The sequence below is a fragment of the Podarcis cretensis genome (genome assembly GCF_951804945.1).
Source record: "Podarcis cretensis genome assembly, chromosome: 16".
Classification (NCBI taxonomy): domain Eukaryota; kingdom Metazoa; phylum Chordata; class Lepidosauria; order Squamata; family Lacertidae; genus Podarcis; species Podarcis cretensis.
In genome coordinates, this window is record NC_137186.1 from 16,476,244 (window position 1) to 16,504,219 (window position 27,976).

The following is a 27,976-nucleotide window of genomic DNA, read 5'->3' on the forward strand; positions in this document are numbered from 1 at the left end:
AGCAGCACAGAGGAGGGAGGAGGCAGTGGAGTGAGCCTTCTCGGGACCCTCTGGGGCAACATCCGTCTTCCATCCCCTCCCCTGGTCTAGAATCGCCTGCAAGAGTTGGCCCATTTTGCACCAAACCCGGAAGCAGACCTCCAGGCCAAGCCAGGACAACAGAAATCTAGCAGGAAGATCATGTGGGAAAGACTGCCTTTCCGCTGCTGCTACCATCTCATGGAGAGGTGGCCCTGTTTGCCAGCCACATCCTGCTTAGTCCTAAGCACCTGACAGCCAGCAGGTTGTAGGGTGTTTGGGAGCCAGCGTGCCAAAGCTGGTCTCTGCGGTAACCCACGGACAACTTGGCCGACCCCTGCAGAAAGCCGGGTTGAAGTCACTGCCCCCCCAGCTCCATAAAGAGGGAGGAAATGAGTGGAGTGGGTGCCAAAGGAGTGAGAGGGAGTGAGGGGATGCTTTGGCCCTACCAGTTGGACCACTTCCCATGAAGGAAGTGGATGGGTCTCTCTGCAACTCAGAAAAGGCTTCTGCCACTGCGAAACACCCTCTGGAGGACTCTCTGGAGAAAAGCCACTCAGCCCAAGGGTGTTCTTGGTTCCTGATGGTGCCTCTCTGCTTGGGGAAGAGGCCACAGCTCTCTGGGAGAGCATATCCGGAAGGTTCCATGTTCAGCGCCTGGCACCTCCTGTGCAAACAGGACTCTGCTCTCCCCAGTTTGTCACAGTGGGACACCAGTAGGCTTTTTCCTTCCCTTGTGAATAGCAGTCAATAGGGGTGAAGGTGTTGGAGGGATGTCTCCAACTGTGGCCATGGCAGGTTGGGGGGTGGCAAATGCTTTTAAAAAACCCTCCCAGCCCCATGACCCCCCTGGCCCAGCATTCCCCACTCCCACACTACAACAGCTCTATGGTTTTAAAAGGAAGTAGTCAGGAGCGCAAGGACAGGACCCCATCCGCTTGGCCCTGAGGCCTGGTCTCTTACTCTCTCTTGGCTGCCAAGCAGGATCAGGAAAAATCCAGGTCAAGATTTGTTGGTTGGTTTCTGATTGGGTTCTACCCTACCCTTCAGCATGCAAAAATATTTCCAAGGTGGCTTACAGCATAAATTTCAAAACAAAAGCAAGGGAGATCAGGTAGACAGAAACATCCCACAGGAAGAGAATGGTCAGGAAATACTATGTTTTCCTACACTGTATTCCCTTATAGTCCACTTATATCATGCTATACACTAAAACACACTCTCAGGCTTCCCAGTGACTGAGGTAGCAGCCAGCGTCTCCTCCAATATAAAATAAAAGCCTCTTCCCATTAGTGATGCAGTGACTTCGCTTCTGCTGCTTTTCTCCTTCCTTGGGCCAAATGATGGCCGCTTGATCACTAAAGCATTCCTGTTTATTATTTTTCATGGATCATTTCGTGTTTTTTAAACTGTTTATAAATTACACAAGTTGACAATTTATTTCTTAGCTTTTTAAAAATACATCCTGTGTTGCGTGTATCTTTGTAACTTCTTTATTTGGCACAAATACAAAAATAAATAAATAAAAATTTTAAGGAAGACTAGTGAAAAAATATTATAAAACATCAGAACTTGAACAATTTCCATTATAGATTCAATCTTGTGGAAATAAAGCAGTATTTCATTGTGCAAAAGAGACAGCAAATGTCCCTGGGGAGAGCATTCTGCAAATTGGGAACCCCACCGAGAAGTCTCTCTCCCAGACACCACCTGCCCCACTGTGTGGGGACCCCTCCAAAGATAACTAAAGTGGCAGGCAGGCTCCTCTCAAGAGGTGGTTCACCACTGGGTTCCTGGGCTGGCAGAGCACCCACAACCCAAGACTGCATTTTAGAATGCCCTAACTTGTTCCTTTTTGAACCTCAAACACTCCAACTGGGTAAACCAGATCAGACCTCCTATTTCCCACCACCAACAGGCCAAATGGGAAGACCTGTGCCACAGGGAACAGGCCACTGCTCCCCCTTCCTAGTAACACTGATTATTAACATGTCCATTGCAAACTCAACAGGAGTGAAAAGAGTTGGGTTTCTCTTTCTCAGCAGGGCTTGTCTGGCTGCTGTCAGTGGCACAGCCTTGTTAACTGTGGGAAAAACTGAGATAAGGCAAAGGAGACATGGCTGTCAGCAGCTATGGGCACAGTTCTTACTTTGCAGGCTTCATGTGTCTCGGAAGTCTTACCTTTTTAAAAATGGTGGGAGCCAGGGCCAGGGGGTCAGAGATGTGCTCATCACCATAGATGCCTGGCTGCAGCAAAGTCCCCTTGACCCCTGCTCCTTCCTCCCCAGCCTCTGCTGGAATTTGCCCCTCTGACCTCCCAGCTAACCCCTGCTCTGACTCTGTTGTCCTTCTCTCCCCTCTGTTGCCTCCTCACAGGACCAGGGAACAGTTGGGGTCATTTTCAACGTGGGCACGGACGACATCACCATCGAGGAGAGCAACGCCATGGTGAACGACGGCAAGTACCACGTGGTGCGCTTCACCCGGAGCGGTGGCAACGCAACGCTGCAGGTGGACAATTGGCCTATCAATGAGCGATACCCCGCAGGTAGGGACTGGGAGGCAATGCCTGCCGTGCCCCTCATCCTGTCTCCCCCACACCATGGAGGTCGGAACCACCCTGGCCCTCTGAGCATTTCCACCAAGCAGTGAGGTGGGCGGATTTGGGGCGGATGGGCGGGATCCTTTTTGCCAGCTCCTGGTCAGCAGAGTCTTTGGCCATTTCCATTAGCACTTACCCGGGACCAGGAAGACCAAGAAGAAAAGAATGTCAGGGCTGGGGTTCTTACGAAGCTACTGCCAGGTCAGGCTGTCTGTTCATCTGGCCCAGCAGTGTCTCCCCAGGAGCTGAAGCAGAGCACTCTCCCTTCCATCACTTGTTGCTTGCTCTGTTTAATTGGATATGCTGCCGCGGTGGGACTTTTGTCTTCAAAGGGGGTTCCCTGCCACTGAGCCGGGGTCCCTCCCCACAGGGAAGTCTCTCAGGTACAGGCTTTCCTTTGCCCAGGACTTGTTCAGAATTTGAACCCAGGGCCCCTCACACCTTAAGTAAAACTCTTTCCCCTGAACCAGCGAGCCCTAGATCCTCTCAGGACAAGTGGGGGTAGCCATTCACGGGGGTCGTGAGGAAAAGTAGCCAGGAAAACGGGTGGGTCCCTGCAGAAATGAAGTGTGTGCCAGGAGGGGATAGATAGGGGAATTTGTCGCAAGTTTGCTTATTTTCAAAAGGCAAGCAGAAAAATCTAAACATCAGTTTAGCTCTGGAGCCCCCTCTCCACAGGTGGAAGAAAAGGCTGGTGATGCCCAGTTCTTTGCCAGGGTCCAGCTGTCCTTGCCAGTCTGCCACATAGCCAGCCAGCCAGCCAGCCAGCCAGCTTCCTCTGGGCACAACTGAAGAAGGGTGGAGAGAGAGCTTGAGAAAATCAAGAAGGGGTTTCAGCCAAGAGCCAGGGTGGAAGTCCCCTTGCACTTCTTCCTCCATCTTCTCTTTCACTGTTTGTAGCAGTCTAGGCCCCAGCCCAGCTGCCCTGTCTGGCTGTCAGTACAGCAGCCATTTTCTTTCATTTGTGCTGTCTCCTTTGTTCTGAAGCCTGGGAGGTGGGCCGCTCACTCGTATTTTTGCAGGTGGAAAACTGAGGCGGGGGGGGGGTTGGGTGAGAGAGCGATGTCTCGGAGTTGGACTAGGATTTGAAACTGGATCCTAAGTCTATAATTTTTCCCCTTATTTATTTTTTCAAAAAAAACCCACCCGTCCCCCTGGGCCCTTGACATTCTGTTAGCCGCTGGCATTTTTCTGCTATCAAATAATTTTTACAGCCCTTTTCAGCAAGAGAGAAGTGCTTTGAGCGTATCTCATTCTAATCTCCTTTATTCTTTGAAAAGGTTGGCAATTGCAGAAAAGGTCCGGGTCCTTGGCACACAATGTAGATGCCAGGAAATGAAAGAGGACACCGGAGCAGGGAGGGGGGAGTCAATAATGGGGGGGGCAGCAACAGGGTGAAGACTAGAGGGGAGAGCTATGGAGAGCGTGAGGGGCAGAAAGGGGAGCCCCAGCAGATACCCACCTTCCCATGATGAAAGCCTCCTTTCTTGCCTGTCACAGCCACAGCAGCCCAGTGCTCTGCCTCTGAGGCTGGGAGGGGCAGCATGAGCAGACTGGATCTTGGAGCATGAGCAGAGATGCAGGCGGGTTCCGACCTCCATTGAGCCAGGGTGGGGGTGTCTCAAAGTGTGGGGTGGGGTGCCTGGGAGACCATGGGGAGCTGGGGTTTTCATGGCTGCATTTGTGCCTGGCAGTGCAACCAGCCTGGAAGGGCCTTCGTTCAGGATCCATTTCCTCCCATCGTTTGGTGGCTGAATCACACACAAGCGCGGCAGCTTCTCCCTTCCCGCCAGGAGCCAGCAGGAACTATAGAACAGCGGGGCGGGGGGAGTGAGGGGAGGGCGAAACCTAATCAAGGTCATTAGTGCCGCAGGCAGGCAAGGCAGGGAGAGCTCCTGCCCGCCTGGGATTTGCCAGCCACTTTGATCCAGCTCCCCTCCATTGCCCCCCCCCCTCGACAAAGTGCCTCTCCCCAGCCTGTCGTCCCGCTGGCCTGATTGTGCAGTCTCTTTGATGCCCAGCGCTGCTGCAGAGAGTGGAGCGCAGCCTCTGCTAGCCAGGAGCTGCCGCCACAGCTCAGGCATGCACCAAACTGCACACCAGGGGCCGCACACCAGCCTTACGGAGGTAGAAGCTATGTTCTACTGAGTCAGGCCAAGGGTCCATCTAGCACTGACTGGCAGCAGAATCTCAGGTTTCAGGTGGGAAAGCTTTCCCAACCACACCTGGACATGCCTGGACTGAACCCGGGATCTTTTGCATGGAAAACAGATCCTCAACCACTGAGCCCTGACCCTTCCTCCCCGCTGTGCTGTGGATCCTCTGCCCGCTGCACAAGTAGCCATGAAGCTGTTACAGGTCTTGAGAAAGCAGCAAGGCACACACTTTGTGGGTCTTTACACTGCCCCCACACCTGTGCTTTGGCACCCATTGCAGGGAGCTCTGCAGCTCAGATGTTGCTGGCACCCACACCTTTCTCAGGCTCCACAGGCACCCCGAGACAAGCTGCAGTTGGGCTTTCGGCAGATCATCATCCCTCACTGCTTTTTAGGGGCCTCCTTTCCATCTGGGGCCACTTCCTGCAATACCCCTTATTAAGCTGCTTTGGCTTTCCACCCTTGGGTGCTCAGGGCCACACTCTCCAGCATGGAGGTCACCTTTCGCCCAGTGCTAACTCAGCCTGGAGGCCACGCAATGCCACTGGACTGTCTTCGCTGTTCCCCTGTGAAAACCTGGGAGCTGCCCTCTTGCACTGTCGTGTAGATTCTGCAAGGTTGCATTTCAAAGTGGCCATCATGCGTTTTTGAATCAAGCCCAGAAGACCAGCTTTTTCTGAAGAGGAAAGGACACATCAGGCTCTTACTTTGCAAAACATTTATATCATCGTTCAGGAATCCGAACCTGCGGGCATGAGAAGGTGTCTTGCAAGTCAGCCCTCAGAAGTAGTAAGGGAGGTGGTGAAACTTACAGAACTTTGAGCCTGATGGAATTCTTTGTTCTGCCAGAGGATTGCAGCCTCCACAGGCCACTTTGGTTAGTCTGCAGACTTGGTGAGACCCAAATGAGAGGTGCCAGTCCTCCCAAGAAGCACACCTTCATCTGCCTGTGCCAGTGGACCCTCTGACTGACAACATGGCTCTCTAGGCCATTAAGAAACCCAACGCAACAGTTTAAGGCTGCCAAGGAGCCTGACAGCTCTCTCTGCCGCTCACTCGGACCCAGCCAGAGAGACAACACAAACCCCATCCTTGGAAGTCCTTTATGGAGGAGGAAGGGTCCCACCCCCTGCCTTCAGAGGAGGCAAATGGGGAGAAGCCCTGTACTCCCTCTCCCCAGGACTTGCTCTCCGCAGGCATACCTTGTGTTACCTTGGAGAGTGCCAAGCAGCGGGCACAGGTCTCTTTTGCCACCATTGTCTGGAAGAAAAGCAGGAGTGGCAGCTGCTAGGCATCCATGGACTCTGGAGTGGGTGGGCTGTGTGACTCTCCCTCCCCCAGTTAAATATAGAAGTCCAGTTCTCTTTCCTTTTGGCACTTTTTTCCCATGTCCCAAATGCTTTACCATTCTAGTTTCTTGATGGCTTCGGAATGAAGAGTGTTGAAAAGGCAACCTGTTTTTAAAACAGTAAAGAACCTCAGCTGAAGATAATGTACCTGTTTTTAAAAAGTAATAGTGCTTTACATACAGAGTGTTTGCTGTGGGGTCCTTTGGATTATCTAAAAAGAGAGGGTCCCAAACCTTTGAATTTCTGGTTGCATGTAGGGTGCAATAGGAGGAGGGAGGATCTGGGGCCCATGTCTTGGGATGCAGAAACTGGAAAAGGAAACCCAGGCTTTAATAACCAGCAGCTGAGTTACAGAATCCCCACTCAGGGACACAATCAGGATCAATCTCTGAGCTTTCCTTGGGGGAATCTTTTTGCAGTTTTGTGAAAAACCAAGTAATAATCAAACCAGTGAATGAGGTTCAGCCTTCTGAGGGAGAAAAAAGTACTAAATCTGGCATGGAGGCCCTATTTTGCTGTAAACAACATATTCAGTGGGCATTTCCATGTGTCTGATAAATCCTTTTCTTGGAAAATAAGCAAAGGGTCAGGTGGGGAAATTCATTTTTAAAAGCTGCAGGTTTTCTTTCTGTCCATTTTGATCCAGGTGTGTGTATGTAATGTATGAAACCATTATTTAAATTAACCTTGATTTCAAAAGATGAAGCAGGGTACCTTGGACTCTCCATGAATCAGGTTTCAACCTTCTGTTTCTTGTGAGAGTCTCCTAAAAACAAAACACACCCATCCACCTGGGAGTTGGCCTTCTCATCCTCATTATGAAGAGTACACGTAGCCTTCTGCAGGTGCTTCTTGATCCAGAAAAAGGGAGCAAGGACGCTTGGGCCCATGAGTTAAGGGGCAGCTGTCTGCAATGAGAGGCCCTCCTCCACTCACAGAGGCTCCTCAGGTTTTTCAGGGCCTTTGAAAACTCCAGGGCAACCTCCAAAAGGAGAACAGGGTCCCTCATGCCAGACAGTGTGGAGAGGGCAAGGGATAGCTACATTCATTCCTGATTTCCCCTCAAAAGGAACTCAGATACATATAAATATATATATAAAGCTGTTGTCCTCAAATATTGTCCCCATTTTACAGATGATAGAAACTGAGGCCCATGAGTTCATAACCAAACAGAGGTAGGGTTAAGTGGAGGGCAGAACCTGCTAGCCACATTCCAGAAGTCCCCTGGGCGAGAGCACATATGTGTGCCGTTTGCTTTCTTTATTTTATTGCCCCACATTTGCTGGAAGTGGCAGCAGTATCTCCTTTTTCTTTGCCTGTTCCTCCTGGCTGCCTCTCTCCTCTGCCACCAGGGTTTTCCTCCTCTTCAGCGGTTTGGCTTTTTCCTTCCTTCCTTCTACATAAAAGAAACCCACTTCGCCTGCGCTCTCCTAATGACAGACAGCTCATCCAAGGCCGGGGATGGCTTTTAAGGCTCTCAGTCGATTAACTGCCTTGCCCTTAAACGATTGATTGGTTAATTAACCAATTAAAATAAATATTACTGTTATCAAAATCCAGGTGGTATTTTGAGACTCTTTTTAAACGAAGCTAATAATCCCTCTTGACAAAATACCACCGAGGCAATTCGCTTAAAAGCATTGGGAGGAAAATCCTGTGGCACTCAGGAGCTCCAAAATCAAGTGATGGCACCAAATATTCCTGTTGATTCTGAGCTCCCTTTTCATGCAGAAGGTCTGCACGCTAGTTAGAAATCTGAATTTCTGATCTGCGGTTTAACGTTTCTGTGAAATTCAGCCCCACTCGACAACTGTAGAAGAGTGACCCACGGGGCTCAATCCTGAACGCTGATTTTTATGTCAACCTCTGAGTACCTGCAGAGTGCATTTACCTTTTGAGTAACTACAACCAGTCTTCACACATCTGGCATTAGAGCAGAGGAAATCAGATGTCAGTCTTCTGGGATCTGATTTGCTTTTTATATAGAACCAAAAGATCTACCAGCAGAAGCCTGGTGCAATGTAGTAACCCAGGGTAGGGAGAGCCAATTACTTTAAATTCAGAAACTGGGCAGGTCTTCATCCTAAGAATTTATTTTCAGCATCAGAATGGAGCTTACAGTCCCTTTTCACAAAAATCTCCTGGATGCCGTCATTCCCCACTCCAAATTTTCATTTCAGCAGCGTAATTGGGGTGGGTGGTGGGAGAGCAGAAGCTTTTTCTGTTAAAACAGTCAGGAGCCCTTGTGTCTCTACTGCACATCAGCCAGAGATATATTTGTTTATTTCATTTCTATCCCACCTTTTTCTCCCAAGGAGCTCAAGGTGTGGCACACATGGTTCTCCCCTTCCTTTATTCACCACAACAACCCTGTGAAGTAGGTTAAGCTGAAAATGAGTGGTGAGCTCAAGGTCACCCACTGAGCTTTGTGGCCAAGTTGGGATTTGAACCCTGCTCCCTCCCAGGTCCTTGCCTGACACTCTATCCCCTGCACACCACCACTGGCTTTTAGATCTGCTTCCCTGCCAAATGAATCCATTTCAAACCAGCTGCAGTGCTTAGTCTCAATGTGCCTTCTCCCCTTAAAACACCCAAATGTCCGGTGTGTGTGTTATTGTCCAGTTCCTCTATTCCCCTCCCCTGCATCATGTCCAGTGCTGCAACTCACCATTTCCACAGACCCCTCCTCAAGACCCAGCACCTTGACAGAGGTGGAGATCCTGCTCCTGACATCCTAAGATCCAGCTGCTGAAGCGATCTGCCCCTGTTCAAAGCTTTTGCTGGGATACCAGGGGGGGTGGGGGGGGGGACAAGACTTCTGGCCCCTTGCGTTGCAAGCTGGCGCTTGGTCATTTACCTTCCATCTAGCAAACGTGCAGAATTACGCCATGCCAGGCATTTAAATAACCCACAATGCACTGAAGGGTCTTTGTTGCCTGGTCTGCAGCTTCGTTTTCACCAACACCACCCTTCCTTACAGTAGAGCCTCTTGCTGAAACAAAATGTGGTGTGTGCGGATTTTGTTGTTGTTGCTTTTCCCCCTTCTGCTCTTCCCATGGGTATACAGTGGGAGGTGGCAAGGGGGCTTTGACGTGTGTTTAGCGCACAGTCCAGCTCATGGAGCGAGGGTTGTACAGCAGGAATCCCTCCCAAGCCGGATCCTGATTAGAGACTCGGGTCACTTTCTGAGGATGGCGTATTTTTAATTAAAAGATGTTAATCGCCTCGTTAATACAGAAGCTAATGAGAGCATGAAAAGTCCCTGACCGCCTCTAATTAGGGGCTGAATTGCAGAATGGAATGAGGAGCAAAAATGGGGAGGGGCCGCTGCCCCAGTGGAGCAGCACCCCCCCATACGGCAATTGCAAATCCACCCACTCCTTGGAAAACCAGCCTTGCATTCACAGAGGCTTAAAAATCCCCCATTCTGAAATGGTTCCAAGGAGTTTTGTTTGTTTACTAACACCCTTCAGTTATTTAGATTCTTCAGTGGTTTTACATCATAGAATTGTGGAGTTGGAAGGGACCCCAAGGGTCATCTACTCCAACCCCCCGCAAAGTGTGTTCGTATACACTTTGGATTGCAAAATGAAGTTGAGGAACAGGGTCAAATTCTCAGCCACTGGTACTGAATGGGGGGGGGGAGCTCTCACCTTGCTACATTTCACGACAGCGGGAATCCCCCTAAAGAACTTGAGGGTGGGACACCCTGTTTGCAGGTGGTGAACTGAGCATGCCAGTTTGGAGGGCACAGTTTTGGGGGGTGGAGCTTTTCCCCTCCGCTTTTTTTTTCCAAAACGCTGTTTCCCTTTAAAAAAAAACCAACCACTTCTTAAAGCTACCTGCTTGAACAGTTCTTCCATTCTCCTACTGTTCCGCTTCAACATTTTGGCCGAATCCCTGAAGTGAAACAAAAGGATCCTTCCCCATCCCGGAGCTTGTACATCTCGTCCTTTCCTCTGGGCATCTTCCTGGGCCCACCCAAAGGGCGCAGTCTGTTGTAGCCTCAGTGGGGAGCACTTTCTGCCATCTGGAAAACTGAGAGACAGAGGAGAACCAGTCTTGCTGGCCCCTTTTACCAAGGCCGAGATGTTGCAGAGCCAGCACCCGCCAGATGATCCTCTGCGAGAGTTGCCCTGCTCCCTGTTCCTACTGAACGTTGCCTGCCTCCACATGGCTGCCTTGACCCTGCTACCTTTGCCATGCTAGTTGATGGTTGATCAATTTCCCACCTGGCGCTGAGAGATGCCACCTGCCTCCTTGCAACAGCCACTTTCCTCTGCATCTGTGCACAGTGACAAAAGGCTGGCTTGATGACACTCGGTTTAAGGAGAGGAGCCAGCCTCACTCCCTAGGCATCTGTGGCCCCTGAAACTGGAGACCAGCTGTGTTTATCACAGTGCTGCTGAGCGAAAGGCGCTCTGTGCATGCTCAGGCATTCCTGCATTATGATTGCATCCAGGTTCCAGATGCTGGAGAAGTTTCCTGCGCCCTGACTTGAGTGAGGACCAGGCCCTGGATCCACCCTTGTTTCTTGGACTTTCTCAGCTAGATTGTCTCCAGTTTTCTTCTTTGGGAAAGGAATCCTGTTGGCTTCCAGCTTTTGGGGTGCCCCTGGTCCACAGACTTAACGGTTGCCAGGCCCCAGAGCACATGCCAAGCATCCAGTTCTTCCAGAAGCTGTCATCTCCTTTAGCATGCCTTTCCTCATACTCAGGGTAGTACAAAGGCTCCCACCCTGGCAGGTACGTCAGGCTGAGAGCCTTGCCTCTGCAATTCAGGTTGGGGCTTCATGTCCTCTTTCACAGAACTGTTTGTGTCCTTCTCAAATGTGTTTTCTTTGGGCCTGAAGGACCACTGGGAGGCATCTCAGGACACTTCTGAAGCTCATTTAACTTCCTTGGCTTCCTGCAAAGCGTCAAGGAGTTCCGGTTGTGGGGCATTTGCAAACCCCATGGCAAGATTGCTGCAAAGATCCCCAGGCAATTATAGTTTTGGGATGTTTTCAAGTACTGTATTCTGTTGGACACCCCAAATCCCCTTTGGTTTAGCAATGGTGACATGTAAGAGCCCTGCGGCTGGACTGGGCCAAAGGGGGCCTATTTAGCCCATTACTCTGTTTTCACAGTGGCCAAACAACCCTAAGTAGCTAGGAAGCTAGACTGCCTCTGGGGCTGGAGGTTGCACAAGAACTTCAGAAAAGCCTGCTAGATGAGGCCAAAGGGGGGCCATCTAGCTCTGAATCATGGGCCAACCAGGTGCCCCAAAGGGAAGCCCCGTTAAGCAAAATGACTTGAGTGACAGAGCAGCAGAGCTCTCCCCACCTGCGATTCCCAGCAACAGGTGTTAGGGACATCCCTGTCTCCAGCCCTAAATCTTTGAAATCTGCCAGGCACCTTTTGGCCCAAAGTGGAAGATTTACCAGTGTCGTTTCATGATGGGAAGACAGCAAATGGGGGGCAGGCATTTGAAAAAGGGGTGTCCATTTCGCCTGGCCGAGGGAAGTTCCCCACTTGCATTTCAATGGCTCATTGTGTGTGATTCCAACCTTGTGTTGCTAAAAATATAGTGAAGGGCATTCGGGAGCAGAGGGAAGGCTCTGAGGACCAAGCCCAAGTGCCTCCTCAGCAGAGTCCCACTGGTGTGTCACACCTTCTAGGTGACATCATGGGATCCAATATGGCTTCATTAGTCATTGAGCAGTGTCCTGCGAAAGAAAAGGAAAAAAGAGGACTGGTCCTGACCCAAATTCTTCTGCGATGCAGATGGCTGAACTTCTTTGCCTTTGTCCAGATACAAATGCAGGGCAGATTTGTGAGCTGTTGGGGTGGGGGGGCTCTGGGGAGGTGGGAGTGGTTTGAAGGGAATGGCAGGGTGGGGGATGATGGCTGAAGAAATAAGGTGGGGGTGGGGGAACAATGGCTGAGAGTTTGGGAAAGGGACTTTTTAAAGAGAGTTTGACTGTGTGATGCTTTCCTCCCCTCCCTTCCCATTTTGTGACTAGGGATTAAAGTCTGCTAATAAAGTGAATTTAATAAACAAAAATAATGCACCCAGGGAGGCTTTTCTCCCTCCCTGGTGCAGCATAAATCCTTCTAACCTCCATCTACTCATCCTAACACTTAAACCTGACTAAACCGTGTAACTAGAGCTTTCTCCGTTGCTGGCTAAAACCGCTAAACCTCCAACCAAACCCCCACTGACCCCCGCTTCCCCTCAAAACAAAAACAAAAAAAAAGCAAACTAACTAATGGAAAACTAACAGCTAATTTCGAGCCAGCGCTTAACCTGCTGTTTGCCTGAGCTTAGTCTGACCTCTCTAAACGTGCTAACCTCTGACCTTTGACCTTCCAGATGGCGTGTTATGTCTCTCTCTCTACTCTTTTTTTCCTTCTTTTTCTTTTAACCATCTGCAAATCTCTCTCTAAACTCTTTGAAGGGAACAGTGATAATGAGCGGCTGGCGATTGCTAGACAGAGAATTCCGTATCGGCTCGGTCGAGTAGTAGATGAGTGGCTACTCGACAAAGGTAATTAACAATAATTAATTCCGGTTAATTAACAAGCAAGCAAGCAAGCAAAACACAAAAAATAAAGGTTTAAAGGTGCAGTCCTCTCCCCTCTCAGCCCCTTGACCCGTCCTTCACTCACCTTCCTCCCTTCCTCTTCCTGCCCCCCACCCCAGCAGAATATTTCATGCAGGGCCATGGCTCAAGGCTGGTGACTGAAGATGGGGGCGGGGTAGGATTTCTCAGAAGGAATTGGGGCTCATTGCCCTCTCCCCAAACACACACCTCATTCCAAGGCACAGGCTTCCTGCTGCGCATTGCCACATCTGGGAAGAGACTCCATGGGCAGTAGATAGATTGTCTCTAGCTGCACATAGCTCTTGCATATATTTCTGGGTGATGCCTCGCACCAAGGGAAGTGCCACAGCTCTTATACATCGTCTTGGTGATACTCCAGCACTAGGGAGGGTGGGGAGCTGTGAAAAATGAATAAAGGATAGTAAGAAGGGGGGGCATGATGTGATGATGTTCTACCTCCCCTGTTGGAGGTGGAGCATGTCTGTGTGCCAGTCAGGCAGAGGAGTGCTGCTGCTTAAAGACTTCCCTTTGGGCCATCTGAGAAGAAGAGTGCTAGAAGGAGCAGGCCCCTTTGGCCTGACCCAGTTACAGACATGCTCTTCTGATGTGACAAGGTCAGAGAGCTGTGATGAGTGGTGAGGATGGATCTTCTAAAGGTGGGAGGGAGTAAGATGAGGGGTGGGGCATAACTGTCCTTAGAAGGCCGCTGAGAAGGTGTAGCCCGCTTTGGGACCCTTTCCCTTGAATCCCCAATGTGCCAGGAGTGGTGCTTCTGGGTGGCACTCTGCACGTGCTCAGGGACACCGCCTTCGTTCCCATTGCATGTTCAAGGGCTGAACCCTCCCAGCCAAAGGGTTGGGGTATCAATCTGAGCCTGGCTTGGGGTTGAACTGGAGACATTTCATGAGATGTCAACGTTGGTGCCCCTCTCTTCCTCACCCCGTTGAGTATGACTGTCCAGGCTGTGACATCATTGTGCTGTGACATCATTGCCTCACCTGAGGTTGCTGCCAGAGGAGTCTGAAGGATGCAAGGCAGAATGTTGTCGCTGTGTTGTCCAGGGGAATGGGGGGGGGGGAGAGAGAAATGGTGGGGCAACAGCAAGCAGCCCTACCTCTCATCATGCCTCATTCTGCCTTTAAGCCTCAAGGTTTTAGTGTCCCTACGTCTCCTCCCTCCCCATCTTCAGGACCATAACTCAGCGGTAGAGCACCTGCTATGCCTGCAGAAGGCCTCAGATTCATTCCCTAGGTCATGTAAAGGGATACTCCTGCCTGGAATCTGTTACCAGTCAGGGTAGAGCAGCAGTGACCAGTGTCAATGCACTCTTAACCCCCATCACACCTGACCATTGACCATGATGGCAGGGGCTGATGGGAATTGTAGTCCAACATCAGGGGGCACCACTTGATGGACCAAGGGTTTGACTTGGGAGAACAGGAAATGGAGAGTCCTCTCCTGGGCTTCAGATGCAAAGCATTCTCTCTGAGTTAAGACCAAAAACTCATCTGGGCTTCCTGCCAACTTTCCCTATATTGCAAGGGACTGGGAGAGGGTTCCCAGGATCCTTTTAGGTGCTCTGCTCTGCAGCAGCCACTCCCATGCCTAGCAGTTTCTAGGGCTGCCTTTTCTGCCTTGAAAGGGAGCATGAGAAGTCATTTGGCCTTAAAATGTGCAAAGTCAATAAGCATGTCCAGAGGAGGAGGAGCAGACGCTTTACAGGGAAGGGTTAATTAGGACCAGGTACATAGGCAGCTGCCTTATACTGAGTCAGATCATTGGTCCATCTAGTTCAGTACTGCCTACACTGACTGCAGCTGCAGGATCCCTGCCTGGGGATGCTGCCAGCGGGGACTGAACCTGGTGCCTTCTGCATGCAGGGTGGGTGTTCTGCCGCTGAACTGTGGTTCTTCCCCTAAAGGGGTGGTGGGATTTGTAGTCTGGTAGCATCTGGAGGGCCGCAGCATCTGTTGTCTCTTCAGGCCTCTTGGCATGTTGCTCGCTAGCCCTGGCACAGCTGTTGCCAGCCCTGCTTGAAAGCCCCTGGTGGATGCCACATCTGTCTACCCATCTCCACTTTTGGGGGTCAGTGTATTGGGCTGCTTCTTCTCACCAGCTTTGCCACGGCCTCTGCTTGTGAAGGTCCCGGGAAGTGTGTTGGGCAAGGAGTGACCCCTACTCTGCGCCAAACCGAGAGCTGCACCTTTAACACTTTAAACTCTGTGGGGAAGGAAGAAGCGTAGCAGCAACAAGACCAAAAAGAAAGGAAAGAAAGGAAAGGACGAGGTCGCTTTAAATCTAATTTATTAACCAGCTAATAACACTAACATGCTTTTAACTCAAACCAAGTGCTAAACAGTTTTTTTAACCGATAAATTCCAAATGTCTTAATAACCGTCTTCGCTGGCGTTGCATTTCTAAAGGGGGATTAAGCATCTAAATGTATCTTTTAATGTCTATAACATGATGGTTTAAACAAACAGCCACAAAATCACCAAAAACAAACAAACAAAGGAAGTTAAAGGGACGTTTAATGAGGGTTTTTTAAAAGAAGAAAAAAGCAGGAGAAACTCAGAGGGTTGGCAGGGGTGAAGCTGTAAACATGGGCGAGAGACCATCCCACTTTAAGCCTTTGAGTGCAGGGCGAGTTTGAAGGACTGGCTTGATGAAGAGCACTGGAAATGCGACATTGGGATAAATCCATGTGAGTAACAGTGGAGTGTCTTTAAATCCACAATACTTTCATGCACACACTATTTCTCTCTTCCTTCTCTTCTCTTTCATCTTTCACACACGTACCTGAACACATACTCTCCCAAGCCAGGCTGAGGTGTGCCCTGCATCTTTTAGCTATAGGAACTAGAGTGAAGTACAGAGCTTTGGACCCTCCTTTGCGGGTACCGAGTTCTTAGGCTATATACACAGCTCTTCTGTTGGGAGCAGGAGAGTCCATGTTACAGCCCCAAGAAGGGACTCCGCAGGCTTTGCTTTCCAGCCCTAAAGCCCCTCCCTTCCCTCCGTTTGGGCTTTACCTTACTTGTCAACCCCCATTCAGAAGATCTATGATGGCACAGCCGCGAGCAAGCTCCAGAGTGCAGTTACCCTCCACATTTCAGCCACTTGAACTGCTATGTGTCATTTCTCACACACCACTTCCAGGAGAACTTTGGGAGTGGGGTTTTTGAATTGGGTTGGGGGGGGGGGTCAAAAGGACTCCTGAGGCATTTCTCTGGACACCCCTCCCAACCCCAGTGGGTGGGGAAGGGAGCATTTTCTTCCTTGGAGGGAGAGATTGGGTTAGGTACGAAGCTGCTTTTGTGCAACTGCAGTGGCTGGATTCTGTCTGGCTGAGCTGAATCTGCAGTAGACCATCTCCAGAAACGCACACACACGCCTTTGCATTGTGGCATTGATGCACACAACCTCTGGACTGAGGAGCAAAACAGGCCCCACTAATCCCCAAAATCAGTTTCGGTCCTGATGAGTTGATTTGTCATTAGTTGATTATTCCCCATCCCCAAATCTTAAAGGCATTCTAACCAGAAGGGATAAAAAAAAATCAAAAAGTTGAGTTCTGCTGTTTGTTTGTTTTACTTTGAGCTGATATGTATAGTTCCTGTGACCCCGAAAACCCAAAGCCATACCCTCCCATTTTGAGCGAGAGCACAGGATGGCTTTGAGTGTCTTGTTGGGGTTCAGAATTTGGAAGGTAGTTGTTGAATAGACACAGGGCCAGCCCCTGGCGTCAGTCCAGCTTCATTTTGGGAAGCAGCTCTTAAAGCAGGACATGGAAAAGACCTGGGTGGGGAGCTTATTTCTTTCCTTGGCACCCCTCAAGGAAAGGGAACAATTGGACAGGTACATCTGTTACACACACTCACACACTCGTCTGCACTGCCTGATTTCAGAATAAAATCTCTATTAGGGGGATTGTCTGCTAAGGTTGGTTGGCATCTCGGGTTTTTAGCATGAAATGGCAGAGGAGGGGGCTGCTCTTTAGTTGCCGCAAAATTTTGATTCCAGCAGTTGCTTCTTGGCCAGATTTTTTGGGGGGAGGGGGGCAGCCTCTCAATGCCTCCAAGAGTGGCATCATTAGACTTGCAAATTTCCCTTTAGCCTGGCAATGACTGGAGGGGGGGCATCCTGAGATGTGCCTGACACATTTCTACTTAAAATAAAATAAAATATAAGCTCACTTTTGATACTAGACAAACAAACAAAATCCACCAGGAAAAAAATGTTTTCAATTTCCACCCATCCAAAAACACACACACACACACACAAAACTACTGGGTTGTAAATTTGCCTCTCCAAAATAAATAAATGGGAAAGCCTGTCACCCAGCTTGGCTTAAGATAACAGCCCAGAGCCTCATTTGAACTTGCGTTATTATTTACTCCCTTAATTATTTCCGTTTACAGCCCACTGTGTCTCTTGATGGGCAGGGGCTGTTTTTCATGGGCACCCAAGCCAGATTGCAAGCCTGGCCTGTTGGCACCCGCCCAGCCAGCTTGCTGGTGCTGAGAGAAGCCGGTCCTGGGCAGGGGCCAAGAGGCTCAAGTGAGCCCCCACTCCCTCCCTCCCTCCCTCCCTTCTGCTTTTCAGGGCTAGGGAAGGCAAGTTCTGCAGCTGAGCCATGCCAGCCTCCTCTGCTTCGAAGTGCTTCCTGGCAGCTTTTACACTTCTGGAAAATGAGAGCAGAGTCAAGGAAAAGGCAGAGCCTGCAGAGGCACCCTTTCTCCCTGGTGTGGGTGCCAGAAGTAGGGACCCAGAGCTGGGCACTCTGTACATAGCCAGAGGCACTCTCTATTGCAGACACTTGGGGCTGCACCCTGGACTTTGAAAACACACTCTAAGCCCTCATCTGTTCCCCCGCCTCTTTCTTTTCCTTCCTTCCTTTCTCATGCAGTTCCTCCCTAGTCCTCAGCACCTCCCCTTGAACTATGGAGGGCTGGAAACCTTGCCTGCACCCCACTGCCTCCAGATTCTGCTCCCTTGTGGCTCACTGTCCAACCTTGCAGGACTGGCCGTGGAGCAGGAAGAATCCTGGGTCTGGAGATGAGTGTTTCTGCCTGCTCTAGCAGGCTTCAGCAATGATGGCGGAGGGAGAGAAGTACACGCAGGGAATATCGGCTACTCAGGCGGATTTACTTCTGAATTATGCCTCCCTGGAGGTTGCTAAGCCGTCTTGGCTTCCACAGATGTTTCATTTGGCGCTAGTCCTGTTTCCTCCCCACCACGTCTCTGTCTCCCCCCCCCCTCTCTCTCTCTCTCTCACACACACACACACACAGCCTACCTCTTTTGTTTGCTGTTGAGCTGCAGGATTTCAGCTAAACAGGCTTGATGCTCTCCTGGCTTTTGCTCACAAGCATTTATGTCCATATAGCATCAATGCCTCTGGGCCAGGGAGTTTGGGCAGGCCCAGCGCAAGAGGCACACCAGGGCCCGCAGGTGCCTCTGGGCAGACGTGCAGGCGCATTTTCACACAAGAAAAAAGAAAAGCCAGGTGGGGAATAAACAGGAAATAGCATTAAATGGGGGGAGTGGTTCCTGAAAACCAAAACTAATTAAGGCACTAAACCAATAAGCAGGTGGGTGGGGGTACGTAGAGTGGAGAACATTGTCAGGAGTCCATTTATTTTGAGCCTGATTCTAACCCTGAACAAAAACCAAACATTAAAAATAACAATAATACTGACAATAATCTTGTTTCTAAAATGAAGGGGGGCAAAACGGGACTCAGAGGGTTAAAAATATCCACTTGCAAACTTCTCCAGGGGGAACAAAAAGCAAGAGCTGTTTATTTTAAAGTCAGGGTTTTGTTTGGGGTTTTTGGTTTTTTTATAATTATTATTTTTTTCCATAACAGATTAGGAAAGTTCAGTCGGCTCCATCTGGAGATGCTTTTTTAGGTTGCAACAGACGGTCCCTTTAACATTTCCCCATCTTTTTTCCCCCCTGCACACACAAAAACCCCCACAAAAACCGTTTGAACGAAGAGTGAGCGAGGGGGGAGGGACTCTCCCAGCCAGGCTGGAGTTTGAAGCTCTGCAGCTGGCAGGGGCATCAGCTAATGAGCGGGTGGCGGGGGTGGGCACGGGGAGGGGAAGCTGCTCTGTATTCTCAGCCCTTGGCAGGCTGCTTTTCCAAAGTCCCTCTGCACTAGCTCATTCAGGTGCATGCATTTCCCTCTTCAAATGCTCTTCTTTCTTGTCAGGTGGCCTGCCACATGTCCAAAGCTGACTGCCCCTTTCCCCCAATTTGCCTGAAGAGACCCACCACCATCTCAGCTGGGCAGTAGCGAAAAGTAGTGAGATTCCCTAGAGCAGAGGGAAGGGACCTTCTTTTGTGGGCAGCCTTGGGGGCTGGGCTGACAGTGGTGGGTGCTGCCAAAAGCAAAAGGCGGGTGGGTGTGACCTACCTTTAGTCATTAGGCTATATTCCAGCCATAAGGAGATCAGCGCAGATCTCTCCACCCAAGCAAGCCAAGGGCATTACCTGAGACCCATGAACCACATTCCTGAGGTCCTGCCCACCTTGCTGTTGAGTCCTCAATACATGAGAAGACCCTTGCTGGGTGGCTCCTCTTTCCTCCAGTGCCCAACTGGGAAGGAGTTTGAGAGCTCCCCATTACTGGTACCCAGGAGCAGAATGCCACTGACGCCACAGACTGGGTGGAAACCTCTGTATTAGCCCCTAGACACCCTGTTTCCCCCCCCCCACTCCCACCCCCTGCTGCTTTGAAGGGAGCCATTTTCAGTGGGGGGAATGGGAGGGAAGGGCTAACCCCACTCACCCCCACACGGCTGCTATTCATTTACATAATAGATGCCTATACAGCAGGATCACATCCTTGCTCACAATCAACTCATCTTCCTCGGTTGAAAGATGTCTGGTTGAAATTGCACAAATTAACTGCACGCAAGGCGGAGAGCTTAAAAGCTCTTTTTTTGCACCTGGTTTTCCTAGTGCAGAAAGAGCTTTCAAGTTCACCACCTTGCTTGGAGGGCCCGCTTGGTGCACCAGTTCCAGAAGGTAAGATTGCTCACATGGGGGGCAGTTCCAAGGGGGTGGTTTGAGTACACACATTTTTTCCCATATATGCGCCATCCCAAAAAACATAAAACACCTCCCCTACCAACACACACAGACAAAATGTGATCGTGCTGTATATGCATGAATCTATTTTGGCCATTACACCAAATGGCTCACTGCCATTCTGCTGGCTTAACTGAACAAGCACCAATTTTTCCCTTGTATTTCCCCCACACATAGAGCCATTGGGGCCCTTTCATCAATTCCACCTAACATGGTCCCTATTCTGCCACAGCTTTCCCTAACCCCTGCCTGGATCTCACTCACCTTCTGACCCCTTCAAGCTGGCCCCCACCTTCAGTTTCCATTCATGCACATCCTGCCCCACTTGACAATGTGTGCCCCCCCCCCGGTGCAAATTGCTCCAGAGGACATTTTTACCTGCTTCCCCTGTTCCCAACACTGAGGCCACCCATCACAGACTCTCCCCCAAAAGACTGTCAGTGGCTATTTTTCCGCTTACACCCCACCCCACCCACCTCTATCTGTTAGGTGCCATGAAGGGTCCTTCCCCTCTGGGCCCACTTCCTCTAAAGCAGGTAGAGCACAGGGTCTTGTCTGTGCTCCAAACCTGCTGCCTTCTCACAAGGCTGCTCCACCAAAGCAAGGAGAAAGACCCCCAGGGGCCTGAGGGGAGTTGGGCTGGGGCAAGACTGCCTGTGATGCCAGTGGGCTGATTTACAGGAGGCAGCCATACCCACCCCTCAAATATGGGCTGGAGCATAGAATAGATATTTCTCATGACCCAGACCCAGTGAGGTTGAAGGACTCCCCCATCCAGGAAGGGTAAGGCGGGAGAGTGAAGCCAAGGTGCCCACACTTGCCCTCCTGCACCCCCACAAGACCTTCTGCTTGTCAGCCTCACTTCCCCAATCTCCACCGGGGTTCCAGCGGCTGACTGGGCCCCCTCCGTTCTCGCTCACTCTTTGTCCTGCTTAGGGGGCCTGAAGTGCAAGCCAGGGTGCAGGGAAGCTGGTTGGAAAGCTTATGAGGGGTGGGCAGGGGAGGGATCGGAGTACATCCCACAGAAGGTTCAGGGAGGGGCAACACAAAGCACAGAGATGAAGGATGGCCAGGGCAAGAAGCTAGAAAATGAACCCATTTCCATGATGGATGGATGGAGAGGCAGATGGGTAAAGAGGGAATAAGAATCAAGAAAGACAGATGAGATAAGAAAGGTTTCTCTCCTATCTGTCTTTTATTCCACACACGCTGCTATCCGACTGCCATAAAGACGAAGAAAATAGATTAGAGAGGAATGTAGAGTGGCTCGATTGCATTTGATTGAGTCAGACTTTGTGGGTCAGTCAGGGGAGCCCCAGCAGCAGTGAGTGGGTGGGCAAAATCCAGCCTTTGGTGCTCCTGCACCTGCCTGACCCCCCGCTTTCCCCGCCTGCCCAACCAAGAAGTGTCTGTCTTGGGCAGGGAGGGAGGGAGGCAGGGCAGCACAAGCCACAACATAGGAGGCAAAGATGGATGGTTCCCAGGGGTATAGACTAATCAAACTCAAGAAGGCTTGGAAGAGCAAGGTGGGTGGGTAGAGATAGATGGATAGATGAACAGGCAGATGGATAAATGAGCAGATGAGGGACGCATGAGGACAGAGCTGCTCCACAGGGTTGGTGGTGGGAGCAGAAGGTCTCAAGGTGGTGCAGAGAACCATTGAAAGACCAGAAGAGGAAAATGCAGGCCTCCTCAGAGGGTGAAGGGAGAAGTGCTTGGGCTGCCCTTCCTGAAGTTCCAGCCAGCCTGGTTTGACAGCTCTTGTGTACTGTGTGCTGCTGAGCCCCACCACCCAACCGCCGAACCCCCAGTTCATATATTGTCCACCTTCTCTTTCCGCCTGCCCCCTCCTCCCCCCGTGGCTCCCCGCCCCCCTCCCTCTCCCCCGCCAGGTCGCCAGCTGACGATATTTAACAGCCAGGCCGCCATCAAGATTGGAGGCCGGGACCAAGGCCGCCCCTTCCAGGGCCAGATTTCGGGGCTGTACTACAACGGGCTCAAGGTCCTCTCCTTGGCAGCCGAGAGCGACCCCAATGTGAAGGTGGAGGGGAACCTGCGGCTGGTGGGCGAGGTACCCTCCGTCATGACCACGGAGACCACAGCCACCACCTTGCTGGCAGACATGTCCACCACCATCATGGAAACCACCACCACCATGGCTACCACCACAACGCGGCGTGGCCGCTCTCCCACCATGCGGGACAGCATCACCCAGGTCAGTGGGAGGGAGGAGGTTCTCAGAGGCAGGGAGGGCAGGGAGGGAGAGGTCTAGCCAAGGAGGGTCTAACTGGGCAGAGGCGATGGGCAGAGGAGGAGCCCGGCTACAGGAGGGCAACCTGGGAGTGGGCCTCAGGGGCGGTTGGGGGTTTGTGTCCTCTTTAGGGTGCTGAGCCATATCCCCCCCCCCGAGAAAAGTTTTAGCTCACATTTTGACTGGAGGATGGGACCACCTAACCAAGGAGAGACGTTTGCAGCCCCTGAGATTCTACGTTACTGCCTGAGTTCATCGGTTGTCAGCTGGTGGTCAAGATCCCCCCCCCACCCCAAAACAATAGAGCCTGATGATCCTGGCTTCTTTTTGACAAGGGCTTGAAAGGGGCGGTGCCCCCACTGTCACCATCATTCTTTTCTTCAGAAGCCCTCGTCAAGAACAACAATACATCATCATTCTCAGAGCCTTCAAGCGGGGCAGGGAGGGATAGATATTGAATGGCAGCTGTTACAAGGGGCTCTAGTTACCAGCAGTAAGTTTTGCCAAGCCTTGAATCCCCCCCCCCCAAAAAAAAAAAATGTTAGCCGCCTCCTATTTCACCATCCCTGAAGCAAAATGGGAGAAGCGGGGAGTAGGGGTTGGTTTTGGCACTAGAGTTATCTGCTCTTAAAAATCAGAGCATCTTCAAAAATGGTCTATATTGACACGTAATGAGCAAATGCGCTTCCCTGGTTATAGCACATCCGTCTTTGAGAAATCAGAGCTAGGCATGTTGGACAGCAGATTTGAGAGCTTAGAAGCAAGCACTGGAGGAGACTGGCTCCAGCATTCCAGCACCGAAACCCATTTCTGCATGTCTGGAGAAGCAGATGGACAAGGGAGGAAGGGTCAGCAAGCCAGAACAAGCCCTGCTTCCTTTCCTCTCCCTGTGCTGCCTTTGCTTTTCAAGAAAGCAAGCCTGGAAACTTCCCATCCTAGTCTGTTTGGTGTTGCCTGTACTTCCTTCCAGCCCTGCCGTTCTCGAGGTGGAACACCATGTTCATGGTGTCCTGCAGTTCCTTTTAGGGATAGATTTTGATTTTTAAAAATGCAGCCACTGAGGCTGCAATTTGAAGGAAGAAAGTAATGGGGGGGGGCAGGAGGAAGGAGATTTCTTAACCCCTTCCCATAATGCCATTTTCCAGCTAAAAATTGTGCCTCTCACAATCATCAAAGGAGCTTGATGGAGTAATTTTATGCTGAGAAGTCCCTCTCCCCCTATGGAAACCTCAGTCTTAGAAGCAGCAATTTATTTTTAAATGCCTGTAAAAATAATCAGGCCACTCTTACGTATCCCACATTTTGCATCTCAAGTCCCCACTTGCTAATAGCCTAGCTGTTGGATGCACACCCACACACACCAGGCTGCACCTGGAAATGAGCAAGACTCTGGTAAGGCCCAACGTCATTGAATCATAGAACTGTAGAGTTGGAAGGGACTCCAAGGGTCATCTAGTCCAGCCCCCTGCAATGCAGGAATCACAACTATCATGTTGTCCCTTTCCTTCCCTTCAACCTGCCTTGTCTGTCTGCTCCTGCTGGAAGATCTGCTCCTGTTTAGGCTCTCCTCAAAACTTCCTGCAACTGGCATGAGACTCTTCATCTCAGGGTTGTGGGTTCGAGCCCCACATCACCAAAAGATTCCTGCATTGCAGGTCTCTTCCAATTCTGCAATTCTGTGTGTCTATGCTCAGAACCCGGCTGAGGGTTTCGGGCCGAAGCCCAAACCCTGGGTGCATTTAACAAAACAAAATCCTGTATCCTAACACATGCCGCTGGCTTGGCAGGAAAGCCTGAAGTCAGCCCATGAGTGAGGCTTGTTTCTGTTCCTGCCGAATTGTGCTGAACTCCCTCCACCCCTGCTTCAGCTCCTTGCTTTTCTTGCTAGAGGATACCTGATGGGCAGCGGTGGGGGGAGAGGAGGAAGAGCAAGGAGGGCTCAGCTCTTTGGACTTAGCTTGGGGTCAGAGCCCAGGCGTATTGATGTAAGCACCCCCTCTCCTCACACACACCTTGCACCGATTGGGACAAAGCATCGTAAAGCAACATAAAAATGCCATTAGCAGTCAGGCCACAAACGCAATATCATAAAAGGTAATGAAATCACATTAAAATATTAGAACGCCTTAAAAGGTTGGAAATAAAAAGCCCAAACGAGAAAACCACACACATGCAAAGGGCAGGCGGGGAGTGGATCACCCAGAAGCCTCCGGTGGATAAAGGAGATTGCTGGTTTCCAGTTATTGACAACCATGTCTGACACAGGCTTCTTCATCAGGAGTCTGGCATCTCCAGATGAAGAGTTGTGTGAGACTCAAACACTTGCCCTCCCCTTCAGCAAGGCAGGCTGGTCCAGGAATGAAGAGGACCTCCATGCCAGTGTTGAAGTATCTCCTATTCCTAATTTTACACACACCTCCATGCCTTGATCCCTTTACTTCTGGTTGTCTGCCTTCTCTCCTTATCTCCACTTGCCATCAGCAAAGGAGAACGTTAGGGCAAGGCAGCCAGATTCATGCAGAGATGGACTTCGTAAGTTACGGTACTCTGGACCTTGGTCATTCAGGCCTTTGTAGGTGGAAGCAACTTTAAAGCCATAGCACCTGTTTTCTCAGCTGCTGTTAGGGAGCAACTGTATTAAGCCATTTTAAAACTTGCAGCATGCTTGTCCACATAATGTCCCTGCAAGGTAGGCAGCTTTTAGTCCTATCTAATCTGAGAGGAGCTTGCCCACGGCTTCAGTCCCGTGCTCTCATAAGACCAGCTCTTCAGCCCCTGTCCAACGCATGCCTTTCCTTTGTCCCTGATGCTGGCTCTCTCCCTCCTCTAAGAACAGATGTGCTTGGCTCCTGGGATCCCATCTTTCATAGAATCATAAAATTGTCGAGTTGGAAAGGACCCAAAGGGTCGTGTCCAACCCCTCCTGCAATGCAGGAACCACAGCTTTCCTACTCTGCTGCCAAGTGATAATAAACTACACGTAGAGATTTGTGGCGCCCACTTTCAAAGAGCACATTTTGGTTTGGAAGTCTCACAGGAGCATCTTACAAACACAGGAAGCTGCCTTTTGCCAAGTCAGTCTCTTGGTCAATCTAGCTCTGTATCGTTTGCACTGACCGGCAGCAACTCTCCAGGGCTTCCTAGAGGGGTTGTTCCCAGAGATTGACCCCAGGCTCCACCCCCGCCTTATAACCCTTTTCTTAATCATCATGGTTGCCATTAAAGGGTGACTTTGATAGGAGCGTCAGGAGCCACCTTCTTACTCTGATTCAGAGAGTTGATCCACCCAGCCCAGTGCTGTCTGCACTGTGCGGCAGCAGCTTTCTGGAATTTGAGCCTCTGAGGCCTTTCCTGACTGGAGATGCTAGAGATGGTACTTAGCACCCCATCCTGCTGGTGATTCCAATCCTGGTTGAGCAAAGCATCACCAACTGCCATAGACCAAGTCAAACCATTCAAGGCATCGGTATCGCCTGAGGGTTTCAGAAAGGGTTTTTGCTCCCTGAGGGAGTTGGCGATTGAACCCAAGACCACCTGTGTGGAAGGCACATGAGCGCCCCTTTTATAAGGACCACTGATTCTGGGGTGGGTGAACAAGGATGGTGGTCATTCTCCTCCTCCTCCTCCTCCTTCTCCAGGCCTCACTCTTATTTTGGGAACCACAGAGCTGTGGGAAAGGGCTGCTTATCAATACTCCTTCCCCCTCCCACCACACTTTGCAATACATGCAAAAAAGGAGCCCTCATGAATGTCTCCCCCCTCCACCTATCTCCCTCAGCCAAGCTTGGGCCTTTCTGCCTCTGATGGCACAGATGATGTTCCTTTAAAAAAAAAACCGCTGACAAAGTCTTCTGGTTGCTATGGCAACTGTGGCAGTAATTAGGTTGGCCTGGTTTCTCGTGCCTTGAAAGTGTGGGGTGGGGGGGACACAGGAAAAAGGCAGGTGGTGTGAAGATACAGAGGAATTTGCACTGGGGACAGCAGCAGGGGGGCACTTTTGGTGCTGAAATCATCCCCTTGCAATTGTGCATTAATTCATCTGGAATCCCCACCTCTGCTCCAACGCAGTCCTTGCAAGGAACAATTCAGCTTAGAGCTACCTTCACCCCCTTCCCCTACTATATCCAGAAGCTCAATGGGTGGGGGGCAGAGGGGAGATCGATGGATAGGTGTTGATGGGGATGTTACCTGATCCTGAAAACACACACACACACACACACACACACACACCATGGTAGAAGCACCCAGAAGGCATTTGGATGTTTGGAGACAGGTGAGCATGGCCTCCTTAGTGGAGCAGCAAACCCAGAAATTCCAGGTTCCTTCCACAACAGGCATGCAAGGTGGAGCCGCCACACTTTTTAGTAGAGCTGTACCAAAAATTCCTTTTCCACCCAGGTGTTGCAGGTGGAGAATGAAATAAAGCCCTCTTGAAAGATCAGGGTGGAGGGAATTCCACCCCCCACCCCCAGTATTTTCATTGAAGGAGTTTGCAGCTCACCTTGCTGACCCTTAAAGGTAGCCTGTGCTTTTGTAGGTGGGGGTTGGTTATTAGACTAAAAAGGGGGGGGGGTCCTGTACCACTCACAGCTGCACAAGGCTCATTCCTTTGTTTTCGGCCAGCCGCACTTCCCAGAATGCCTTGAGAGCAATGTCCCCAAATGACATCCCAGAGCATGGCCAGCAAGAAGCCCCAAGAGGCTCTTTCCAAAGCTTCCCACTAGCCAGCCACTGTACCAGAGGACAGGGAGTGGCAATCCCCTCCTGAAAATTTTGGAGAAATTTATATCCCTCAGAAATGCAGCAGAAAATCATCCTCCATTTTCCCAGGGGGAGAATGTCTCAGGGACCCCAGAGGGGCTACATGACGCCGTCACATTATCCTCCTCCTTTTTCCATCTCCTTCCATCTTTTTTCAGACCACAAAGAAGGCAGATCTTTTTTGGTGATGGTGTTGGGGAATGGAGGAGCAGTTTCTATTTTTGTAAATTTAGATCTCCTTTGCATTCCTTTTCTGCCTTTTCCAAAAAGCATTGCTTTTGAACCTTCCTCCACTCAGCACACCTTGACTATTACCTTCCTGGTCAGCAGCATTTTATCATTTTGTTTTATTTTTAATCCTGATTTTGATGAGCACTAAAACACTTTTTGGACGGATTTTTTTAAAATTAAAACATTTGCACTGCAAAATTTAAATGAATAGCTGCTATCACAATCCTGAAAGTAATCACTTAAATAAATAAGCTCTTTAGCGTCATTGATTTTTTTTATTTTTAAGGACCAATTTCAAATTGTTTACAAATGGCTGTTCGGGCGAATCGTCCCCTCTGCTCTGATTCAGCGATGTTGTGCTCACCTGAGTAGATGGAACATGGCAGGGTGTCAGCAGAAAAAGCACAATATCTCTTAAGAGCATAGAAACAAGGTCCACTCATAGCAATGACTGGGTAGCATGAGGAGGCTGTGTTGTCTGGGAGGGCCCCCCCCCCCCGAGGTCTACCATCCCCCCAACCAAAAAAAAGTCTCGGTTCCCCAAAACCAGCTTCCTCTGCTGCTTACAGGTCTCTCTGCTCTTTTTCCAGAGCATCTCCTGGGAAGAACAGGGCAGCCCAAAATGCTCTGGTGATCTGCTCTCTCTATCTCTCTCTTTCCCCGAGCCATCCACCTCAAGGGCCTCTCCAGTGAGAGCACTTCTTCACTTCCCAAGGGCCCTCCATGATACTCCAGCCACCCTCTGTCATCCCCATTGGCCACTTGGCACAACAGCCAGCCGGATGAGTGGGTGGAGGGAGGGAGCAGGCCAAGGACCCTGGTGGGCCTGGTCATTTGTCTCTCCCCTTTCCCTGTGCTGTGCAACTGCCTGGCTTCCAGTAAGCGTCTTCATCACAAGTTTGCCTCATAAAGGGGTTTATC

The 27,976-nt window shown here is 50.5% G+C and overlaps 1 protein-coding gene and 1 long non-coding RNA gene across 27 annotated transcripts in view; one reads left to right on the top strand and one right to left on the bottom strand.

Moving 5' to 3' along the window:
• Positions 1-27,976, top strand: part of NRXN2 (neurexin 2) — a 292,189-nt gene that overhangs the window by 234,894 nt on the left and 29,319 nt on the right. For 20 of the 26 annotated variants that reach the window (XM_079956317.1, XM_079956316.1, XM_079956318.1 and 17 more), the window contains 3 exons: positions 2,395-2,566; positions 12,565-12,654; positions 21,705-22,027. In XM_079956317.1, the coding sequence (XP_079812443.1) occupies positions 2,395-2,566; positions 12,565-12,654; positions 21,705-22,027 (585 nt within the window). The remainder of the gene's footprint in view (positions 1-2,394; positions 2,567-12,564; positions 12,655-21,704; positions 22,028-27,976) is intronic. The other 6 variants (XM_079956322.1, XM_079956323.1, XM_079956313.1 and 3 more) reach the window with 1 other exon arrangement.
• Positions 11,172-15,101, bottom strand: LOC307205162. Its single transcript, XR_013833928.1, has 3 exons — positions 14,825-15,101; positions 12,919-13,109; positions 11,172-11,832 (listed from the first exon to the last, which is right to left on the bottom strand). It is a non-coding gene; the product is annotated as an uncharacterized lncRNA (long non-coding RNA).